Source organism: Aethalodelphis obliquidens, unplaced genomic scaffold, assembly GCF_003676395.1.
Source record: "Aethalodelphis obliquidens isolate GAN/ISIS:26980383/991018 unplaced genomic scaffold, ASM367639v1 scaffold69, whole genome shotgun sequence".
Taxonomy (NCBI): domain Eukaryota; kingdom Metazoa; phylum Chordata; class Mammalia; order Artiodactyla; family Delphinidae; genus Aethalodelphis; species Aethalodelphis obliquidens.
This window is the reverse complement of record NW_020838013.1, coordinates 1,379,858-1,404,548: the sequence shown is the minus strand read 5'-3', so window position 1 is coordinate 1,404,548 and position 24,691 is coordinate 1,379,858. Positions and strand designations below refer to the sequence as shown.

Genomic DNA, 24,691 nt, shown 5'->3' with positions numbered 1-24,691 from the left:
AGGATTTCCCCCAGACCCAGAAAGATCAGTGTTTTCAAGTCGCTTAGGCATATCCCAAACAACTCAATAATATTTTTAAGAATAAAAAGTATCTAGCATCCAAGAAGTTAAGACACAGTGCTTGGCATCCATCAAAAATCAGGTAAGTAAAGTTATAGGAAAATAAAATCCATGATAAGGAGAGAAACTATTAATGAAGAAAAAGATAAACTAAATAGTCCTATATCTATTACATGAAATAAATTTATAGTTAAACATTCTTCCACAAAGAAAACTACAGTGGAAATTTTACCAAATATTTAAGGAAGACATATTACCCATTTTACACCAGCTCCTTCAGGAATACAAGAGGAAAACATGTTTCCTAACATTCTACGTGGGCACCATTTTTCTGATCATGGAATTACATGTTCCAAGAAATCATATGTTTAATTGCAAATTAATGCCATGATTGTAAATGAGATTCATGTTCCAGTATACTTTCTTGCTAGTATGTAAAGATAAAGGAAAACTCCCATTTTTTTTCTTCATATTTTTATTTTCCTCACCAGTCATCTCATGAAATCCACTTAAAATTTTGTCACTTTAATGTAGAAATCTTTTTCATGTGCCTCTCTTGAGAATTTTTTGCTGGAAAAACAAAACAGAAAAAAAAATCAACCAACGAGTTAGCAAATAAAAACACACATTAAAAAATAGAAAATAATAAAAGTAAGTTTGGATGCCATCCGTGCACAAGTACAAACTGATCCTTAACCATCAGCTTTTTATAATCCAATAAAATCCATGAGAGATTGACACTCGTCCTGCAAAAGGCTCTGCTGACTGTGCAGACCCAAGAAAGCAGTTAGAAAGTGCTACTCTCACTTGGTCTTTTTAGACCTCTGACCAAAGACACCTTTGGAAAGTCAAGGGGTGAGTTGAAAATCTTAGCCCCATTTGTTATGCAGTGAAATGTGTCCCTTCAAAAATTCATATGCTGAAGCCTTAACTCTCAGTATCTCAGAATATGAGATTACCATATTTAGAAACATGGTTCTTGCAGATATAATTAATTAAGATGAAGTCATACTGGAGTAGGTTGGGCCCCTAAACCAATTTGACTGGTGTCATTATACAAAGGGGATATTTGGACGTAGAGACATGCCAGGGAGATGCCATGTGGAGATTGGAGTTAAGCTGCCACAAGCCAAGGAACTACCAAAACCAGGAGAGACCTGGAACAGACCCTTCTCTAGAGCCTTCAGAGGGAGCATGGCCCTGCCAACAACTTCAGCTCAGACTTCCAGGCTCCAGAACTGTGAGACAATACATTTCTGTTGTTTAATTAACTCAGTTTGTGGAACTTTATTATTAAGGCCCTAGGTTACGTAGATAGCATATTTCTCATATTAAAAGACTTTTACTAGTTTCTTTTTTCCCCTATCCTTGATACTTTCCATTACTTGTAGTGACAAAATTTGCCTGAATCTTACAAGCGCCTACACAAGATTTATTTCTTTATTATCTTATCAAAGAGAGTCTTTATATTTTTTCTTTAAAAAAATTTTTTAACATCTTTAATGGAGTATAATTGCTTTACAATGGTGTGTTAGTTTCTGCTGTAGAAAAAAGTGAATCAGCCATACATAGACATATATCCCCATATCTCTTCCCTCTTGCATCTCCCTCCCTCCCACCCTCCCTACCCATCCCTCTAGGTGGTCACAAAGCACCGAGCTGATCTCCCTGTGCTGTGTGGCTACTTCCCACTAGCTATCTATTTAATATTTGGTAGTGTATACATGTCCATGCCACTCTCTCACTTCGTCCCAGCTTACCCTTCCCCCTCCCCGTATCCTCAAGTCCATTCTCTACGTCTGCATCTTTGTTCCTGTCCTGCCCCTAGGTTCTTCAGAACCTTTTTTTTTTTTAGATTCCATATATATGTGTTAGCATACGGTATTTGTTTTCCTCTTTCTGACTTACTTCACTTTGTGTGACAGACTCTAGGTCCATCCACCTCACTACAAATAACTCAATTTCATTTCTTTTTATAGCTGAGTAATATTCCATTGTATATATGTGACACATCTTCTTTATCCATTCATCTGTGAATGGACACTTAGTTTGCTTCCATGTCCTGGCTATTGTAAATAGTGGTGCAATGAACATTGTGGTACATGACTCTTCTTGAATTATGGTTTTCTTAGAGTATATGCCCAGTAGTGGGATTGCTGGGTCCTATGGTAGTTCTATTTTTAGTTTTTTAAGGAACCTCCATACTGTTCTCCATAGTGGCTGTATCAATTTACATTCCCACCAACAGTGCAAGAGGGTTCCCTTTTCTCCACACCTTCTCCAGCATTTATTGTTTGTAGATTTTCAGAATGGCCATCATCAAAGAGTCTTTAGCTCAACATGATCTTCCTAACGTTGTTCCTTCACTGGTCATCCCATTTCTTTCCCCTTTATATCCCCTGCTCTTATGGATCTGAGGATCATGAAATACTATCATGAGGGCAGGTAGGATATGCCCTCACAGTAGAGCTAATTACTGTCTCTTCAGCACTAAAACTACCAATGAGAACAGGGCAGAGAGGAATCTCTGCAGTCTAGACTGGAACTCACAATGGTTAGAAATGACCTTGCCACTTGTGAAGGCCATGGCCTAAGATGGAAGTATCCCAGGCAGGCTCAGCCTTTCCAGTGATCTGAGGGACCCACTCTGTGTTTTGTCTTTCTCACTCACAGATCCAAAGCACACAGTCTCTCCCAGGGGATGGCTAGAAGAATTACTCACTTATTTTCCACATCCTGGATGGTGTCAAGCAGAGACAGATTTCTGGTTTCAGGTTGGAAAGGGACAACAAGACTCGCAATAATGGGACATACTCCATAGATGATCCAGGGCAGAGTGGGTAGATACACCACCAGGGTCATCAAGAGGGGAGCCAGTGCTGACCCACACCTACTAGCCATTACATCTAATCCCAAAGCTTTTGCCCTGAAAGATAAACAAGAATACATAATAATCCAGTAAATATCCACACATATAACTTATGATCTATTATTTTGATGTGATTATGGAACACACTAAAACACAATTATTACATATGTGGGCTTTACGAAACACTGTTTTTTGTGATTTGCTCTGTGATTTTCTAGCTGTCTTTGACAGGGTCAAAATGTGTTAAGACGCGTTTTCATCATTTTAATAAAAACAGATGTACTGAAGTACTGCTTAGCACAGTACACGGCACCAAGTCAGCTTTTCTGATAAACTGTGGTGATAATTGTTTTTTAGTATATTGTTACTATTACTATTACAAATAATTGCTTTATAATTAACATTTCTTATTATGTTATTCCACAATAAGCATCAATTAGCTGGGAAAGTCCTATTTTTTGGCCCTGGAGGGATATTCAAAGTTCTTGGTTTTTGATTTTTCATTTTCTATTCTAAGTAGTACAGTTTACAGCTATTAGATGATAAACAATAAAAAGTCGCTTTTTAGAAAATCCGTATCCAAAGCCAACCTCAAGGACACAGTAATTAAGGTTAAATCCACTTTTTTTGTTTGTTGTTATTTTCTAATATGTTTGGTGCTTTATATTTCTGTTTTACACTCATAACTGGAACTTACAAATGGGCAACTACTACCTTATTATTAGTGGAATTAGAACAATTTCCTGGTCCCTTTCCTAAACCACAAATTATATTAAACTACTGGATACTATATATCAATCTTGACTCAGGCTTCGGAAGGATATAAAAAATCCTTATACCTGAGGAGAGTGGGGATGAGTTCATTACAGTGGACAGAATAACTGGTGATAGAAGCGGCACCACAGCTGATTCCCACACTTGCCAAAGTCACACACAGGGTCTGCATTTCTAGAGAGAGGAAGACCAGTGAGATTAAGAACGCTGTGTTAAAGGAATCAGCAACCACCAACTTTATTCAGGACAAACAACTCTACAGGTTATTTGTATGTTTGAAATAGATTGTAGAAAATATCACAGTAGCAGGATCATGGAGTCTTATAAACTGAGAAAGATAAAGTTATCAACATAGGTTGTAAAATGTACATAAAATTATCTCGGTTAATTGTAGCAAATCTCCCTGTATATCTGAGATTTGCCAGAGAAGAAGAAGAAAAGGTGAGTGTGGCAGAAATTTGCTTTTAGTTATTCTGTCCAGTACTTGCTCTATGCTTATTATAGGAGGTAGGACTGGCACGTGGACAATTACTGTGTCTAAGCCTCAGCTTTAACCTTGAGGACTTTACAATTAAAGGGCAGAATTTAAAGTGACCAGTCATCCTGGTTTTCCTGGGAATTAGGAGGTTTTAGCGATGTGAGATTTTCATTAATAAAACCTGGAAAGTCCCAGACAAACCTCAGTGAGTCAGTCAACCTCGTGTAGATACAGCATTGCCATGGGGTGAGTATGGCCCAAGAGAGTAATAGAGGGACAGGGCTTTTCTGTTAGTGGACAGGCTGAAGAGAAGCTGGGTCTACATCAGTGTTAGACATGAGGAACCAGGAACGGAAACTTCTATTTGGAAAAAAAGAATTGGGGACCACTAAAAAAAATTTCAGAGGAACAGTTTTCTGCACAGTATAAAAAGAAATCTAATTATAGCTTTATAATATTGGAAAGAACTCTCGTGTAAGGGAGTAAGCCTGCATCATTAAGGATATTCTAAAGAGCAGAGTCCGCCCATCTGTAATGCTGTGAAGCATATTCTTGCATTGGGAGATGGTGAAGCATAGCGCTCACTAAGGTTCTACTAATCATATCACTTTTCTATTAACTTGTAAAGTAATCTAACAGGGAATGGACAAGGATTTTTTTTAATACCTATTTTAATTAATTTATTTATTTTTGGCTGTGTTGGGTCTTCGTTTCTGTGCGAGGGCTTTCTCTAGTTGTGGCAAGCGGGGGCCACTCTTCATCGCGGTGCGCGGGTCTCTCACTATCGCAGCCTCTCTTGTTGCGGAGCACAGGCTCCAGACATGCAGGCTCAGTAGTTGTGGCTCACGGGCCTAGTTGCTCTGCGGCATGTGGGATTTCCCAGACCAGGGCTCGAACCCATGTCCCCTGCATTGGCAGGCAGATTCTCAACCACTGCGCCACCAGGGAAGCCCCGGACGAGGATTTTAATCTGCTTAAATTCTATTCCAACTGTTCACTCCTTCATTCCTTGAAAAAGGGGGATTTTTTTCATTTCCTGGGAGACTCTCATGAGCAAGAGCTGCAGTCATGGTGACTTAACACCACATTCATATGTGGGTATGTAGAGACGGGGAAGTGACTAGTCATCAAAGCTGGTAATGAAGAACCCAAACAGAGGGAGTGACCATGCTGTGTCCTCACCTGGGGGATCATTGCAAGGCCTCACTCCTCCACACTTGTTATTTGAAGTGTGAATGGACAAAAGGCAGGTAAACAATTGCTGTCTTAGAGAAATAACCTGGGATAAATTGTACCAGTTTAAGACACTTCACAATGTGATGAGATGAACATATGCCTGATTTGCCCCTCGCTGACCTTTAGTTCTTTTCCCAAAAAATTTTTAGCAGAATTTCTCATAAACCATCAGATTGGTTTGGGGGGAATACTTAGCACATAACTGGTACCCCTTTTTTTTTTTTTTGCGGTACGCGGGCCTCTCACTGTTGTGGCCTCTCCCGCTACAGAGCACGGGCTCCGGACGCGCAGGCTCAGCGGCCATGGCTCATGGGCCTAGCCGCTCCGCAACATGTGGGATCTTCCCGGACCAGGGCACGAACCCGTGTCCCCTGCAGCGGCAGGCGGACTCTCAACCACTGCGCCACCAGGGAAGTCCCTGGTACCTCTTTTTAAACCTGACTTCAGACAAGTGTGACCAATACAATCCCTGAAGGGTGGGAAAAAGACACTTTTTTCCCCAAAGTCCAGTCTTCTCTCACCTTGGGGCACAAAAGTGTTGGTCAAAATGGAAAGTCCCACCAGGAACATGAAAAGCATCTGAGTTGGTCGACGGCCCATATAATTCAATACTAGAAGTGCAAGACATCGGGCTAAGGCAGTGAGAACGCCAAAGATTACCTGGAACAGGAAAATATTGCTCCCAAAGTGCTGTAGATTGATAAAGATGCCAAAAACGGGTATTGTGCTTGCAAATCTGTAGTGAACAAAAGAGGAAAGACACAAGCTGTAAGATTTAGAGCCAACATGTTGCAGTCGATTATTATATTGACACAGGTAGCAAATGATCAATGTTTAACAATTAAGGTGTAGTCTGATTTGTATAACACTTCCTTTTAGGGTGATAAAGTTACCATTAAAATAACAAGGAAAATGATATTCCTTTTGTCCTTCTTTTTTTGAGTCCCTAAGCATAGAGTTAGCAGTGACGGGAAAACATAACCTGACTCAATCACTGAACTGGATGGTATAGAGAATTTGAATATATAAGCATTAAAACTTAAAATTTAGGGAAATCATTTCTTTTTGAGAGTTGTCTGTATGCTGTGAGTCCTCCCTCTATTCCGCCAACCCCAATACTGTAAAGCATTTCCCTTTCCTCAACTAGTGGCTGGAACTGCAAAGAAACTACCTGTGTCCCTTGACTGGGAGCATAGTGTCCTGGTTTCAAACACAGTTCTGGGAAATTTAAAGTTCATAACAGACTTCTTGGGGCTAAAAGAAAATGTAAGAATTCAGGAAAGCAAACATGTACCAACTGTACCATCAGAAATGGAATCAAAGATTCCCACTGAGGATCTACCTTTTACCCAAAGAGCATCTAAGGGAAAGGAGTCCACATAAAAGATCTATTTCACCCAGAGAGAGACAGATTTAGGTATTGCCATAGAAGAAACCATCACACTAAATAGACATTTCTCCAAAGAAGATATAGAGACTGCCAACAAATACATGAAAGGATGCTCAACATCATTAATCATTAGAGAAATGCAAATCAAAACTACAATGAGATATCACCTCACACTGGTCAGAATGGCCATCATCAAAAAATCTACAAACAATAAATGCTGGAGAGGATGTGGAGAAAAGGGAACCCTCTTGCACTGTTGGTGGGAATGTATATTGATACAGCCACTATGGAGAACAGTATGGACGTTCCTTAGAAAACTACAAATAGAACTACCATACGACCCAGCAATCCCACTACTGGGCATATACCCTGAGAAAATCATAATTCAAAAATAGTCATGTACCAAAACATTCACTGCAGCTCTATTTACAATAGCCAGGACATGGAAGCAACCTAAGTGTCCATCAACAGATGAATGGATAAAGATGTGGCACATATACACAATGGAATATTACTCAGCCATAAAAAGGAACAAAACTGAGTTATTTGTAGTGAGGTGGATGGATCTAGAGACTGTCATACGGAGTGAAGTAAGTCAGAAAGAGAGAAACAAATACCGTATGCTAACACATATATATGGAATGTAAAAAAAAGAAAAAAAAAGGTCAGAAGAACCTAGGGGCAAGATGGGAATAAAGATGCAGACCTACTAGAGAGTGGACTTGAGGATACGGGGAGGGGGAAGGGTAAGCTGGGACGAAGTGAGAGAGAGGCATGGACATATATACACTACCAAACGTAAAATAGATAACTAGTGGGAAGCAGCCACATAGCACAGGGATATCAGCTCGGTGCTTTGTGACCGCCTAGAGGGGTGGGATAGGGAGGGTGGGAAGGAGCGAGATGCAAGAGGGAAGAGATATGGGGACATATGTATATGTACAACTGATTGACTTTGTTATAAAGCAGAAACTAACACACCATTGTAAAGCAATTATACTCCAATAAAGATGTTTAAAAAGAAAATAGAAGAAACATCACAGAACACAGCAATTGCAAACAGGTCTTTTCTTATCATTGTATGTACTTTTTCCTTCCACTCTGATTATCTAGAATTCAGAAACGTAAGTCTGTGTCCTAGTGGATGTGAAAAGGTCAAAAAGCACAATGGAATTAAATGAATAAGCAGTCTACTAGGATATATCCAGGAAAGATAAATTATACTATTCAATAGTCACTTTCTTAAGCTTGGCAGTGGGTGTTTATCGTCCTGTGTGCTTTTTGTCCATGTGTGTGAATCTTCAAAAATTCAGAATTTAAAATTTCTCCTCCTGACGATACCAAAGTAAATACTTATGTCCCCTCAAGAGATAATGAGCAAGACTTTAACAGAAGTCCTTGTGCTAACACACAAAAAACTGTATCCAAATTGGAAACAAATAAAAGTCCATCGATATTGAAGTACATAAAGAAATTGTAGTGTATTCATCCAATGGAGACTAAAGCACTGGGGAGGAGAACAACCTACTGTCACGTGCAACAGAATGGATGAATCTTCATGAATGAGCATGAGGAGAGACGGCCTGTCACAGAACCCTTCTATCATTTATATTATGTGAAGGTCAAGGTCAGGCAACACTCATCTGCAGTGAAGGAGATCAGAACCACTGTTAAGTTTTATTTGGCACAGGAGAGGGCGGTGAGCAGAGAACAGTGTCGGGCAAAGGTGTGGAGGTGAATATTGCTGAACCAGAGAGTTGAGGGGAAGTCTTGGGGAATTAGGATTTTCTATCTTGATCTGTATGTTGGCTACCTTTTTACATACTGACATATTCATTGATTTGTAGATATTTCTGACCTCTTCATGTTTCTGTTTGCAACGTTTGCTTCAATTAAAATTGAAAGAAAAATGCAGAAAATTAAGTGCTCAAATCTGTACTGTGATGGAAGTTCTCAACATCAATCTCCAGAGAAAAGACTGATAGTGTGATATGACCTAACTAAATTTTCATCATATAAGCAGTTCTGTGTGAGTGTTATTTGGTGTGATTTCCTCATTTTTTCTCCAAATCAGCGCCTCCCTCTCACAGCACTGTTAAAACCTATGAAATACATAGATTCATGTCCCCACTCTTTGAATGTTGTCATGCACTGCGTGGCGCCCACCTCACAAAGAGCAGGAGACAGATCCTCTTACGCAGGTTGGGTGTGCGGAACAAGTCAAATACAGTGGTTTTGGTCTGTGCAGCCTCCAGCTCCTCCTGCATGGTCGCTCTCAAACCCTTCAAGAACGACAAACGTGTCATTTGCCAACACAGTGCCAGGTATTGTGATGAGCACTGGCACCCGATAGGAGAGGAGAGATGTGTTCCCTTTCTTTATAACGTAACATATTACACATGCAATCACAGGAGTGAACATGGTATGAAGAAGGAGGCAGGGAGTTAAGGGAGACTCCAGGAAATTAAATGGCAACAGTGATATTTTGAAAATGAGGCCACAGAGGTGGGCAAGGCCCCCAGGAGAGTACATAGGGTATAGAGTCAGATCAGGAATTGAGCTATAGGAAGAAGCTCTGTACAGTGCTCACAGCTTCTTTTCTATGAGATGGCCATGAAAGACCAGGGAATTTGCATTCTCGACTAGCTGCCCTTGTTAGAAAAGCAGTCTGTCTATAATAAGGAGAAGGCACGTGTCAATTTGTATCTTCTCTCCAACCCAATAACCACCTTCCCCTTCCTGCTCACCTCCATGTTCAGGGCTGCTTCAGCATTCTTTATTCCATTTCTGTGAGCAACCTTTTTCAGTTCCTTTAAGCCCTCCTCTGGTCTATTGGTGATAATCAGCCACCGAGCAGATTCCACCAGCCACCTGATGAGAGACGGGCACATGAGTGCAGTCAGCTATCTCTCGCTATTCGTCCTACGGTTAATTACAACATAGGCTTTTTGCCTTCCATCCAATATCCACCACCAGTTGAAGTGGTGGCTATTAGATGGAAGGCAAAAAATGTACTACATGCATAGGATCACAGACTTTGTTTTCAAATTGCCTCTCTGCTTATTCACCAGATTTTCCAAGAGGCTTACGAAGCTTAAGTTTGAGAGTCCCTCACTTGCATAATTCCCTTCCAAAGCTTAGCATGAGATCTGGCAAATTTGTGCCATAGTATATATTCTATATATAGTATATATAATGTATATTATATTTATATTATTATATATAGTGTATATAATGTACATTATATATTATTATATAGTGTATATAATGTATATTATATATATTATTATATATAGTATATATAATGTATATTATATATATATTATATGGTATATATAATGTATATTATATATATATTATTATATATAGTGTATATAATGTATATTATTTTGACAAAAGAAGTCCCCAAATTATGTAAACTTTTAGGCCAACAAATATTGTGAATACTCCTGCCACTACCAGAAGTGTCGGTAACTAACTACATAAATGAGTCACTTATTTACATCTGCTTTAGTTTTCTTATAACTAAATGGAAACAATAAGCACATCTTCCTTGTTATGAGAAAAGAATGACTTAGCAGATGAGTCTGACATGGATTACACTCTTCTTTCTCTCTGTACTCATCTCACTATAGTAATCCTGTAGTCAACTTTCTGCAATCTACTAAAGCTAATTCTCCCTAGAGTGGTTTTAAGTGTAGGGATGGAATTATCCATAAATAAATATTTGTTAAAATTATTTAAGGGAAGAGGGAGTGTTGAACACGTAATGTAAGTCGTCCAATCTGCTGTCATTTTCACTTCTGGAGAAATTCTGTTGCTATTTTGTTAAATTGCTCTATGAATAAATTTTCTGCCTCTTCCTTTATCCAATTTCATCTGCAACATAGAAAATCAGGGAAAACTTTGTTGTACCTTATTCATTCCAAAGCCAAAAAATTGAAGGTATATCTTCAAGTTTATAAGAAAAATAATATTGGAATAACTCAATGACCACAATACTGGGTAAGACTTAGGAAGCAAAATGGCAGAAAATACCTCGAGCTCCCTGGAAGGAAGATCACTGTTACTCCCTATTCTACTTCTCAAATCTCAAATTGATCAGAGTGAACAAATGAGAAATGCTGGTTTAGGTCAAAACAACAGGAAATGGTCCAGGGAATAAGAAAATCAGTATATCCCAATTCAATATGCATTTTCATCCTAGGTTCCCTTAAGTAGAGTGAGAGAGAGGCTCATACCTTGAGGAGAAAAAGAAGACAAAGAATGGGATAGACACCACCAGCTGCAGGGTATGCCAGTCTCGAAAGACAAAAGCCAGTCCTCCCAGCATTATCTGTCCAATACTAATGGCACAGGTTATCAGTGTTATTACCATGGCTTTTGACTGGGACCTTGTCCACTCTACAACTGAAAGAAAACCCAAATGGGATATTAATGTCACATAAGGGTGAAATTTCAAGGTTAAATTCAAGGCTTGGAAAATCAAGAAAATCAAAACTGTTGGCTTACTGAGCATCCAGTTATTTGTTATGATGACCACAGCAGAACAACCTGACCAGAAGCGTAGTGAGCAGTAAATGAGGAAGGTGGGAGCAAAGGCTGCACAGGTCCCAGAGATGGCGAGCTGGAGCAAACACCACCTGAGAATCAACTTTCTCCCAAACCTAAGAAACAGAGAGGCAGGTTAGATTATGGGGGCAATGATAATTTGTGGTAAAAAAAATTAAGAAAACAAAGCATACATTGAAATTTAGACAATGTTTTAGCAAGTGATTCTTCGTACCTGAAACCTTGAGTAAACAAGAGCGAAATCAACAATGGAAATCGCTTCATATTAACACTCTGGTTTACAGACTAACATTACTATACTAAAACTTCATCATCCAATCCCCAGGAGGACTCTGACAGGAAGTGATACCATACGAAAGAAACTACAATGTTGGAAATTTTTCTGCAGAAAAATCAGTTTATAGCCTTATGGGAATTCTCTTGTATATAACTCATTGTTTTTCTCTTGCTGCCTTTAGAATCCTTTCTTTATCTTTCACTTTTATCATTTTAATTACGATATATCTTGTTGTGGGTCTGTTTGGTTTAATCTTTTCTAGGACCCTCTGTGCTTCCTGTGCCTGGATATCTGTTTCTTTCTCCAGGTTTGGGAAATTTTCAGACATAATTTCCTTATATCCATTTTCAATCTACTTATCTTTCTCTTCTCCCTCTGGAACCCCAATAATGCAAATGTTGTCATGCTTCATGTTATCTCAGAGATCTTGTAGATTGTGATCATTTTTTTTTATGTGTCCGGAGCCTGTGCTCCGCAATGGGAGAGGCCACAACAGTGAGAGGACCGCGTACCGCAAAAAAAAAAAAAAAAAAAAAAAAGACAGTTGGCTATAAATGTATGGGTTTATTTCTGAACTCTCAGTTCTATTACATTTGTCTGTATGTCAATCCTTATACCAGTACCGTAACATTTGGTAACTGTAGCTTCATTGTAGTTCTGAAACCGAGATGCATGAGTTCCCTGAATTTACTCTGCTTTTTCAAAATTGTTTGGCTATTTGGAGCCCTGATTTCATCTGAATATAAGTTTCAGCTTTTCTGTTTCTAGAAAAACATTACATTGGAGTTTTGATTGTGATTTCATTGAAACTGTAGCTGCATTAAATATGATTGACTTCATTGATAATATTAGGTCTTCCTACCTCATTAACATGGGATACTTTCCATTTATTTAGGTCTTCTCTAATTTCTTTCAACAACACTGTATAGTTTTCAATGTGCAAGTCTTTCACATCCTAGGTTAAATTTATTTCTAAGTATTTTATTCATTTAGAAGATGATGTATGGGTAATAAATTTCCTAATTTCTTTTCAAATTGTTCACTTCAAATATATAGAAAAACAACTGATTTTTGTGTGTTTGTTTTGTACTCTGCAACTTTCTTAAATTCGTTTATTAGTTCTAATGAATTTCTTGGGCATTCTTTGGAATTTTCTATATCTATATGATCATGTCCTCTATATATATATATATATAATTATATTATTATTCTTCCTTTTTACTTTGGGTAAATTTTATTTCTCTTTCTCTCTAATTGCTCTACATAGGTTTACAGTATGATGTCAAAAGCAGCAGTGAAAGCAGACATCCTTATCTTTCTCCTTACCTTAGTGTGAAAGTTAATATTCTTTCACCATTGACTGTAGTGATAGTTGTAGCTTTATTCCTAAACACCCTTTAAAATATTGAGGAAGTTACATTTAATTCCTATATTATTTTCACCAAGAAAATTGTTTGATTTTATAAAATGTCTCCTAAGCATCAGTTGACATTATATAGGTTTTTTTCCTTCATTGTATTGATGTGGTATATTATATTGGATGATTATCTTATGATGAACCACTTTGCATTTCTGTGATAAATCCTATTTTTTTACAGTATATAAACATTTTAATATGAATTTGGATTCAGTTTACTTGCATTTTGTTGAATATTTTTAGGTCTATATTCAGAGGGGATATGGCTCTGTAATTTTCGTTTTTCTGAAGTCATTATCTAGCTTTGATATCATAAGAACACTGGTCTTATAGTATGAGTTAGGAAGTTTTCCTACTCTTCTGCTTTATGGAAGAGTTCAAGAAGTATTGGCATTGGATTTGAGATAGTGGAGTAAAAGGACGTGCACTCACTCCCTCTTGCAAGAGCACTGGAATCACAACTAACTGCTGAACAATCATCAACAGGGATACACTGAAACTCATCAAAAAATATACCTCACATCCAAAGACAAAGGAGAAGCTGCAATGAGATGGTAGGAGGGGCACAATCACAAAAAAATCAAGTCCCATAACCACAGGGTGCATGACTCGCAAACTGGAGAACAATTATACCACAGAAGTCCGTGCACTGGAGTGAAGGTTCTGAGCCCCATGTCAGGCTTCCCAACCTGGGGGTCTGGCAATGGGAGAGGAATGCTCAGAGAATCAAACTTTGAAGGCTAGCAGGATTTGATTGCAAGACTTTGACAGGACTTGGGGAAACAGAGACTCCACTCTTGGAGGGCACACACAAAGTAGTGTGCACATCAGGACCCAGGGAGAAGGAACTGTGATCCCATAGGAAATTGAACTAGACATACCTGCTAGTGTTGGAGGGTCTCCTGCAGAGGACAGGGCTGTGGCTTACAGCAGGGACAAGGACACTGGCAGCAGAAATTCTGGGAAGTACTCCTTGGCATGAGCCCTCCCAGTGTCTGCCATTAGCCCCACCAAAGAGCCTGTAGCCTCCAATGCTATGTCATCACAGGCCAAACAACCAACAGGGAGGGGACTCAGCCCCACTGATCAGCAGACAAGAAGATTAAAGTTTTACTGAGCTCTGCCCAAAAGAGCAACATCCAGCTCTACCCACACTAGCCCCTACCATCGGGAAGCTTCCACAAGCCTTTTAGATAGCCTCCTCCACCAGAGGGCAGACAGCAGAAGCAAGAAGAACTAAAATCCTGCATCATGCAGAAGGAAAACCACATTCACAGAAGAACAGACAAAATGAAAATGCAGAGGGCTACGTACCAGATGAAGGAACAAGGTAAAACCCCTGAAAAACAATTAAATGTAGTGGAGATAGGCAACCTTCCAGAAAAAGAATTCAAAATAACGATAGTGAAGATGATCCAGGACCTCAGAAAAAGAATGGAGGCAAAGATCGAGAAGATGTAAGAAATATTTAACAAAGACCTAGAAGAATTAAAGGACAAACACCTAGAAGAATTAAAGAACAAACAAACAGAGATGAACAATACAATAACTGAAATGAAAAAAATACACTAGAAGGAATCAATAGCAGAATAACTGAGGCAGAAGGACGGACAAGTGACCTGGAAGATAGAATGGTGGAAATCACTGCCATGGAAAGAATAAAGAAAAAAGAATGAAAAGAAATGAAGACAGCCTAAGAGACGTCTGGGACAACATTAATAAACCAGCATTCACATTATAGGGGTCCCCAAAGGAGAAGAGAAAGAGAAAGGACGCAAGAAAATCTTTGAAGAGATTATAGTTGAAAACGTCCCTAACATGGGAAAGGAAATAGTCATCCAAGTCCAGAAAGCACTTGGCTGATTGTTCATCCAAGCCAGAGACTCCCAGGCAGGATAAACCCAAGGAGAAACATGCCAAGACACACAGTAATCAAATCGAAAAAATTAAAGACAAAGAAAAATTATTGAAAGCAACAAGGGAAAAATGACAAATAACATACAAGGGAACTCCTATAAGGTAGTGGCTGATTTCTCAGCAGAAAATCTACAAGGCAGAAGGGAGTGGCATGATATATTTAAAATGATGAAAGGGAAGAACCTACAACTAAGATTACTCTAGCCAGCAAGGATCTCATTCAGATTCAACAGAGTAATCGAAAGGTTTACAGACAAACAAAAACTAAAAGAACTCAGCACAGCCAAACCAGCTCTACAACAAATGTTAAAGGAACTTCTTTAAGTGGGAAACACAAGAGAAGAAACGGACCTACAAAAACAAAACCAAAATAATTTTTAACATGGTAATAGGAACATACATACTGATAATTACTTTCATTGTGAATGGATTAAATGCTCCAGCCAAAAGACACAGGCTGCCTGAATGGATACGTAAAGAAGACCCACATATATGCTGTCTACAAGAGACCCACTTCAGACCTAGGGACACATACAGTCTGAAAGTGAGGGGATGGAAAAAGTTATTCCATGCAAATGGAAATCAAAAGAAAGCTGGAGTAGCAATACTCATATCAGACATAATACTCTTTAAAATAAAGAATGTTATAAGAAACAAGGAAGGACACTACTTAATGGTCACGAGATTAATCCAACAAGAAGTTATAACAATTATAAATATATATGCATCCAACTTAGGAGCACCTCAATACATAAGGCAAATGCTAACTGCTATAAAAGAGGAAATCTACAGTAACACAATAATAGTTGGGGACTTTAACACCTCACATAAAACAAAGGACAGATCATCCAAACAGAAAATTACTAAGGAAACAAAGGCTTTAAATGACACAATAGACCAGATAGATTTCACTGATATCTAGAGGACATTTCATCCGAAAACAACAGATTTCACTTTCTTCTCAGGTGCACACGGAACATTCTCCAGGTGAGATGACATCTTGGGTCACAAATCAGGCTTCAGTAAATTTAAGAAAGTTGAAATCATATCAAGCATCTTTCTAACCAAAACTCCATGAAATTAGAAACAAATTGCAGGGGGAATAAAGTAAAATACACAAACACATGGAGGGTAAACCATACGTTACTAAATAACCAAGAGATCACTGAAGAAATCAAAGAGGAAATCAAAAACTACCTAGAGACAAATTACAAAGAAAACACGATGATCCAAAACCTATGGGAAGCAGCAAAAGCAGTTCTAAGAGGGAAGTTTATAGCAAATATAATCCTACCTCAAGAAACAAGAAAAGTCTCAGATAAACAATCTAACCTTACACCTAAAGGAACTAGAGAAAGAACAAACAAAACCCAAAGTTAGTAGAAGGAAAGAAATCATAAAGATCAGAGCAGAAATAAATGAAATAGAAACAAAGAAAACAATAGCAAAGATCAATAAAACTAAAAGCTGGTTCTGTGAGAAGATAAACAAAATTGATAAATATTTAGCCAGACTCATCAAGAAAAAGAGGCAGAGGACGCAAATCAATAAAATTACAAATGAAAAAGGAGAAGTTACAACAGACACTGCAGAAATACAAAGCATCCTAAGAAACTACAACAATCAATTCTATGCCAATAAACTGGACAACCAGGAAGAAATGGACTAATTCTTAGAAAGGTATGACCTTCCAAGACTGAACCAGGAAGAAATAGGAAATATAAACAGGTAAACACTACAAAAAAAGAAAATTGCAGACCAATATCACTGATGAATATAGATGCAAAAATCCTCAACAGAATACTTGCAAACAGAATCCAACAACACAGTAAAAGCATCATAGACCATGATCAAGTGGGATTCATCCCAGTGATGCAAGTATTCTTCAATATACACAAATAAATCAGTGTGATTCACCGTATTAACAAATTGAAAAATAAAAACCATATGATCATCTCAATAGATGCAGAAAAAGCTTTTGACAAAATTCAACAACAATTTATGATAAAAACTCTCCAGAAACTGGGCATAGAGGGAACCTATCTCAACATAATAAAGGCCATATGTGACAAACCCATAGCAAACATCATTCTCAATGGTGAAAAATTGAAAGCATTTCCTCTAAGACCAGGAACAAGATAAGGATGTGTACCCTCGCCACTATTATTCAACATAGTTTTGGAAGTCCTAGCCATGACAATCAGAGAAGAAAAAGAAATAAAAGAATACAAATTGGAAAAGAAGAAGTAAAACTGTCACTGTTTGCAGTTGACATGATACTATACATAGAGAATCCTAAGATGCTACCAGAAAACTACTAGAGCTAATCAATGAATTTGGTAAAATTGCAGGATACAAAATTAATGCACAGAAATCTCTTGCATTCGTATACACTAACAATGAAAGATCAGAAAGAGAAATTAAGGAAACAATCCCATTCACCTCTGCAAAAATAAGGATAAAATACCTAGGAATAAACCTAGCTAAGGAGGTAAAAGACATGTACTCAGGAAACTGTAGGACACTGATGAAAGAAATCAAAGATGATACAGATGGAGAGATATACCATGTTCTTGCAATGGAATAACCAATATTGTGAAAATGACAGTACTACCCAAAGCAATCTACAGATTCAAATTACCAACAGAATTCTTTACAGAATCAGAACAAAAAAATCTTAAAATTTGTATGGAGACACAAAGGCCCCATATAGCCAAAGCAATCTTCAGGGAAAAAAACGGAGCCAGAGGAATAATACTCCCTGGCCTCAGACTATACTACAAAGCTACAGTAATTATGACAATTTAGTACTGGCACAAAAACAGAAATATAGATAAATGGTACAGGATAGAAAGCCCAGAGATAAACTCACACACATATGGTCAACTAATCTATGACAAAGGAGGCAAGGATATACAATGGAGAAAAGACACACTCCTCAATAAGTGATGCTGGGAAAACTGGACAGCTTCATGTAAAATGATGAAATTAGAACACTCCCTAACACCATACACACACACAAAAAAAAAACTCAAAATGGATTAAAGACTTAAATGTAACACCAGACACTATAAAACTCTTACAGGAAAACATAGGAAGAACACTGTTTGACATAAATCACAGCAAGATCTTTTTTGACCCACATCCTAGAGTAATGGAAATAAAAACAAAAATAAACAAATGGACCTAACAAAACTTAAAAGCTTTTGCACAGCAAAGCAAACTGTAAACAAGACAAAAAGACAACCCTCAGAATGGGAGAAAATATTTGCAAAAGAAGCAACAGACAATGGATTAATCTCCAAAAAATACATACAGCTCATGCAGTTCAATATTAAAAAAACAAACAACCCAATCCAAAAATGGGCAGAAGACCTAAATAGACATTTATCCAAAGAAGACATACAGATGGCCAAGAGACACATGAAAAGCTGCTCAACATCACTAATTATTAGATAGATGAAAATTAAAACTACAATGAGGTATCACCTCACTCCAGTTAGAATGGACATCACTAGAAAGTCTACAAACCACAAATACTGGAGAGGGTATGGAGAAAAGGGAACCCTCTTGCATCTATTGGTGGGAATGTAAATTGATACAGCCACTGTGGAGAATGGCATGGAGGTTCCTTAAAAAACTAAAAGCTGCATTACAACCCAGCAATCCCACTACTGGGCACATACCCAGAGAAAAACCTAATTCAAAAAGTCATATGCACTCCAATGTTCATTGCAGCACTATTTACAATAGCTGGATCATGGAAGCATCCTAAATGCCCATCGACAGATGAATGGATAAAGAAGATGTGGTACATATATACAATGGAATATTACTCAGCCTTAAAAATGAACGAAATTGGGTCATTTATAAAGACGTGGATGGACCTACCAACTGTCATACAGATTTAAGTAAGTCAGAAAGTGAAAAACAAAAATAGTATATTAACACATATATGTGGAATCTAGAAAAATGGTACAGATGAACCGGTTTGCAAAGCAGAAATAAAGACACAGATGTAGAGAACAAATGTATGGACACCAAGCAGGGAAAGTGGGCGGGTGTGTGGTGCGATGAATTGGGAGATTGGGATTGACATATATACACTGATATGTATAAAATAGATAACTAGAGGGGGACCTTCAAGAAGGCAGACTAGTAAGAGGTGGAGATCACCTTCTTCCCAACAAATACATCAAAAATGCATCTACATGTGGAACAACTCCTACAGAACACCTGCTGAGCGCTGGAAGAAGACCTCAGATTTCCCAACAGGCAAGAAAATCCACACGTACCTGGGTAGGGCATAAGAAAAAGAAAAAACAGAGACAAAATAATAGGGATGGAACAGGCACCCCTGGGAGGGAGCTGTGAAGGAGGAAAAGTTTCCAACACTAAGAAGCCTCTTCACTGGCAGAGACAGGGAGTGGGTGGGGGAGAATCTTCAGAGACCCAGAGGAGAGCTTAGCAACAAGGGTGCAGAGGGCAAAGCAGAGAGATTCCCACACAGAGGATCAGTGCTGACCAGCACTCATCAGCCTGAGAGGATTGTCTGCTCACCCCTCAGGGCGGGTGGGGGCTGGGAACTGAGGCTTGGGCTTCAGAGGTCAGATCCCAGGGAGAGGACTGGGGTTGGCTGCATGAACGCAGCTTGAAGAGAGCTAGTGCACCACAGCTAGCTGGGAGGGAGTCCGGGAAAAAGTCTGGACCTGCCAAAGAGGCAAGAGACCATTGTTTCAGGGTGCGTGAGGAGAGGGGATTCCTTCCCTGCCTGCCCACAGAAGGCAGAGCACTGCCTAAACGAGCTCCAGAGACAGGAAAGAAATGCTAACACTGCTGCTGCAGCCACCAAGAATCCTGTGTGCAAGCACAGGTCACTATCCACACACACTCCCCCAGGAACATGTGCAGCACGCCACTGCCAGGTCTCGTGATCCAGGGACAACTTCCCGAGGAGAAAACACTACACACCTCAGGCTGCTGCAACATCACGGTGACCTCTGCCACCACAGGCTCACCCCGCATTCCAGTTAAAACTACCGTACCCGTCTCTGCTCCTGGCATGAGTAAGCAAGAGCCCCCTAATCAGCCACTGCTTTAACCCCTTCCTTCCTGTGGGGAACAGATGCCTGAGAGCGATGTACATCCAGAGGTGTGGCCAAAACCAAAGCTGAACCCCAGGAGCTGTGCGAACAAAGGAGAGAAAGGGAAATTTCTCTGTGCAGCCTCAGGAGCAGTGGACTAAATCCCCACAATCAAGTTGATGAACCCTGCATCAATCAATAGCAGAAAAATTGAGGCAGAAGAACGGATAAGTGACCTGGAAGATAAAATAATGTAAATAACTGCTGCAGAGCAGAATAAAGAAAAAACAATGAAAAGAATTGAGGACAGTATCAGAGACATCTGGGGCAACATTAAATGCACTACCATTTGAATTATAGGGGTCCCAGAAGTAGTAAACAAAAAGAAAGGGTCTGAGAAAATATTTGAAGAGATTATAGTTGAAAATTTCCCTAATATGGAAAAGGAAATAGTCAATCAAGTCCAGGAGGTGCAGAGACTCCATACAGGATAATTCCAAGGAGAAACACGCCAAGACACATATTAATCTAACTATCAAAAATTAAATACCAAGAAAAAATATTAAAAGCAGCAAGGGAAAAGCAACAAATAATGTACAAGGGAATCCCCATAAGTTGAACAGGTGATCTTTCAGCAGAAATTCTGCAAGCCAGGAGGAAGTGGTAGGATATATTTAAAGTGATGAAAGGGGAAAATCTACAACCAAGATTAATCTACCCAGTAAGGATCTCATTCAGATTCAACAGAGAAATTAAACCTTTACAGACAAGCAAAAAATTAACAGAATTTGGCACCACCAAACCAGCTGTACAAATGCTAAAGGAATTTCTCTAGGCAGGAAACACAAGGGAAGGAAAAGACCTACAAGGACAAATGCAAAACAATTAAGAAAATGGTAATAGGAACATACATATCGATAATTACTTAAAATGTAAAAGGATTAAATGCTCCAATCAAAAGATATAAACTGGCTGAACGGATATGAAAATAAGACCCGTATATATGCCGTCTACAAGAGACCCACTTCAGACCTAGGGACACATTCAGACTGAAAGTGAGGGGATAGAAAAAGATATTTCATGCAAATGGAAATCAAAAGAAAGCTGGAGTAGCCATTCTCATATCAGACAAAATAGATTTTAAAGTAAAGAGTATTACAAGAGACGAAGAAGGACAGTACATAATGATCAAGGGATCAATCCAAGAAGAAGATATAACAATTGTAAATATTTATGCACCCAACATAGGAGCACCTCAATACATAAGGCAAATGCTAACAGCCGTGAAAGGGAAAATCAACAGTAACACAATCATACTAGGGGACTTTAACACCCCACTATCACCAATGGACAGATCATCCAAAATGAAAACAAGTAAGGAAACACAAGCTTTAAATGATACATTAAACAAGATGGACTTAATAGATATTTATAGGACATGCCATACAAAAACAACACAATACACTTTCTTCTCAAGTGCTCATGGAACATTCTCCAGGATAGATCATATCTTGGGCCGCAAATAAAGCCTTAGTAAATTTAAGAAAATTGAAATTGTATCAAGTATGTTTTCCGACCACAACGCTATGAGACAAGATATCAATTACATGAAAAAATCCATAAAAAATACAAACACATGGAGGGTAAACAATACACTACTAAACAACCAAGAGATCACTGAAGAAATCAAAGAGGAAATCAAAAAATACCTAGAAAAAATGGGCCCGCATACCCCCCCCCAAAAAAAAAAAACTACAATGAGGTATCATCTCACACCAATCAGCATGGACATCATCAAAAAATCTACAAACAATAAATGCTGGAGAGGGTGTGGAGAAAAGGGAACACTCTTGCACTGTTGGTGAGAATGTAAATTGATACAGCCACTATGGAGAACAGTATGGAGTTTCCTTAAAAAACTACAAATAGAACTACCATACGACCCAGCAATCCCACTACTGGGCATATACCCTGAGAAAACCATAATTCAAAAAGAGTCATGTACCAAAATGTTCACTGCAGCTCTATTTACAATAGCCAGGACATGGAAGCAACCTAACTGTCCATCATCAGATGAATGGATAAGGAAGATGTGGCACATATATACAATGGAATATTACTCAGCCATAAAAATAAATGAAATTGAGATATTTATAGTGAGGTGGATGGACCTAGAATCTGTCATACAGAGTGAATTAAGTCAGAAAGAGAAAAACAAATACCGTATGCTAACACATATATATACGGAATCTAAGAAAAAAAATGGTCAGAAGAACCTAGGGGCAAGACAGGAATAAAGATGCAGACCTACTAGAGAATTGACTTGAGGATACGGGAGGGGGAAGGGTGAGCTGTGACAAAGTGAGAGAGTGGCATGAACCTACATACACCACCAAACGTAAAACAAATAGCTAGTGGGAAGCAGCCACATAGCACAGGGAGATCAGCTCGGTGCTTTGTGACCACCTAGCAGGGTGGGATAGGTAGAGTGGGAGGGAGGGAGATGCAAGAGGGAAGAGATATGGGGACATATGTATATGTATAACTGACTCACTTTGTTATAAAGCAGAAAGTGAACACACCATTGTAAAGCAATTATACTCCAATAAAGATGTTAAAAAAAAAAAGAAGATATACAGATTGCCAACAAACACATGAAACACATCAACATCACTAATCATTAGAGAAATGCAAATCAAAACTACAATGATGTATCACCTCACACCAGTCAGAATGGCCATCATCAAAAAATCTAGAAACAATAAATGCTGGAGAGGGTGTGGAGAAAAGGGAACACTCTTGCACTGCTGGTGGGAATGTGAATTGGTTCAGCCACTATGGAGAACAGTATGGAGGGTCCTTAAAAAACTAAAAATTAAAAAAATTTTAAAAATAAACTAAAAATAAAACTACCATATGATCCAACAATCCCACTATTGGGGATACACTATGAGAAAACCATAATTCAATGAGTCATGTACCACAATGTTCATTGCAGCACTATTTACAGTAGCCAGGACATGGAAGCAACCTAAGTGTCCATCGACAGATGAATGGATAAATGGGATGTGGCACATCTATACAATGGAATATTACTCAGCCATCAAAAGAAATGAAAATGAGTTATTTGTAGTGATGTGGATGGACCTAGAATCTGTCATACAGAGTGAAGTAAATCAGAAAGAGAAAAACAAATACCGTAGGCTAACACATATGTTTGGAATCTAAAAAAAACCAAATGGTTCTGAAGAACCTGGGGGCAGGACAGGAATAAAGATGGAGATGTAGAGAATGAACTTGAGGACATGGTGAGGGGGAAGGGTAAGCTGGGATGAAGTGAGAGAGTGGCATTGACATATATACACTATCAAATGTTAAACAGATAGCTAGTCGGAAGCAGCTGCATAACACAGGGAGATCAGCTCAGTGCTTTGTGTCCACCTAAAGGGGTGGGATAGGGAGGATGGGAGGGAGACGAAGAGGGAGGGGATTTGGGGATATATGTATATGTATAGCTGATTCACTTTTTTATACAGCAGAAACTAACACAACAATGTAAAGCAATTATAGTTCAATAAAGATGTTTTAAAAAAAGAAAGCTCTCAAATAACATTAATTTACACCTGAAGGAACTGGAAAAGAGGAGAAACTAAGCCCAATGTTTGCAGAAGGAAAGAAATAACTAATAGCAGTTCAGAAATAAATAAAATAGAAACTAGGAAAACAATAGAAACCATCAACAAAACCAAGTCGCGATTTTTTGAAAAAGCAAACAAGATTGAGAAACTTATTTGACTAAGAAAATGAGAGAATATTTAAATTAAAAAATTTAAAATGAAAGCAGATAGATTACAGCTGATACTACAGAGATACAAAGAGGCTACTGCAGATATTTATAAGTGGCAAGGTGGATAACCTAGAATAAATAGAAAAATTTCTAGAAACATACAATCTACCAAGACAGAAACATTAGCAAGTTCAGTATCTGAACACACCAATAATGATGAAAGATATTGAATCACTAATCAAAACCTCACCCATCCTCAAAAGAAAATATCCAAAATATTTAAACAACATATATAACTCAATATCAAGAAAAGTAAACAACCCTATATAAAAATGGGCAGAAGAACTGATTAGACATTTTTCCAAATACAAAAACAGATGACCAACTGGCACATGAAAAGATACTCAACACTAGGAATCATCAGATAAGGCAAATCCAAATCACAATGAGATATCACTTCAAAGCTATCAAATACTTATCATGAAACAGACCACAAACAACAACTCTTGGTGAAAATATGGAGAAAAGGGAACTTTTATACATTGTTGGTGGGAATGTGAATTGGTGCAGAAACTATGTAAAACAGTATGGAGTTTCCTCAAAAAACTAGAAATAGACTACTGTATGATCCAGCAATACCACTTCTGGATACATATCTGAAAAGAAACAATACACCATTCAAAAAGATAAGTGCATACAAATGTTCATAGCAGCATTATTTACAATAGAAAAGATATGAAAGCAACCTAAGTGTCCATCAACAGACAAATGAATGAAGAAGATATTTTATATATATATATATATACACACACACATATGTCTACATACAA

General features: G+C 38.3%; 1 protein-coding gene across 1 annotated transcript in view; it reads right to left on the bottom strand.

Annotated features, from left to right (window-relative positions):
- Nucleotides 1-569: 569 nt before the first annotated feature.
- The window catches only part of LOC113611398 (solute carrier family 22 member 10-like), a 28,939-nt gene continuing 4,817 nt past the window's right edge, over nucleotides 570-24,691 (bottom strand). Inside the window, exons 3-10 of the mRNA XM_027090291.1 lie at nucleotides 11,320-11,474; nucleotides 11,049-11,217; nucleotides 9,555-9,678; nucleotides 8,974-9,089; nucleotides 5,939-6,153; nucleotides 3,769-3,877; nucleotides 2,783-2,986; nucleotides 570-630 (exon numbers count right to left, since the gene is read on the bottom strand). Of these exons, the coding sequence (XP_026946092.1) occupies nucleotides 570-630; nucleotides 2,783-2,986; nucleotides 3,769-3,877; nucleotides 5,939-6,153; nucleotides 8,974-9,089; nucleotides 9,555-9,678; nucleotides 11,049-11,217; nucleotides 11,320-11,474 (1,153 nt within the window). The remainder of the gene's footprint in view (nucleotides 631-2,782; nucleotides 2,987-3,768; nucleotides 3,878-5,938; nucleotides 6,154-8,973; nucleotides 9,090-9,554; nucleotides 9,679-11,048; nucleotides 11,218-11,319; nucleotides 11,475-24,691) is intronic.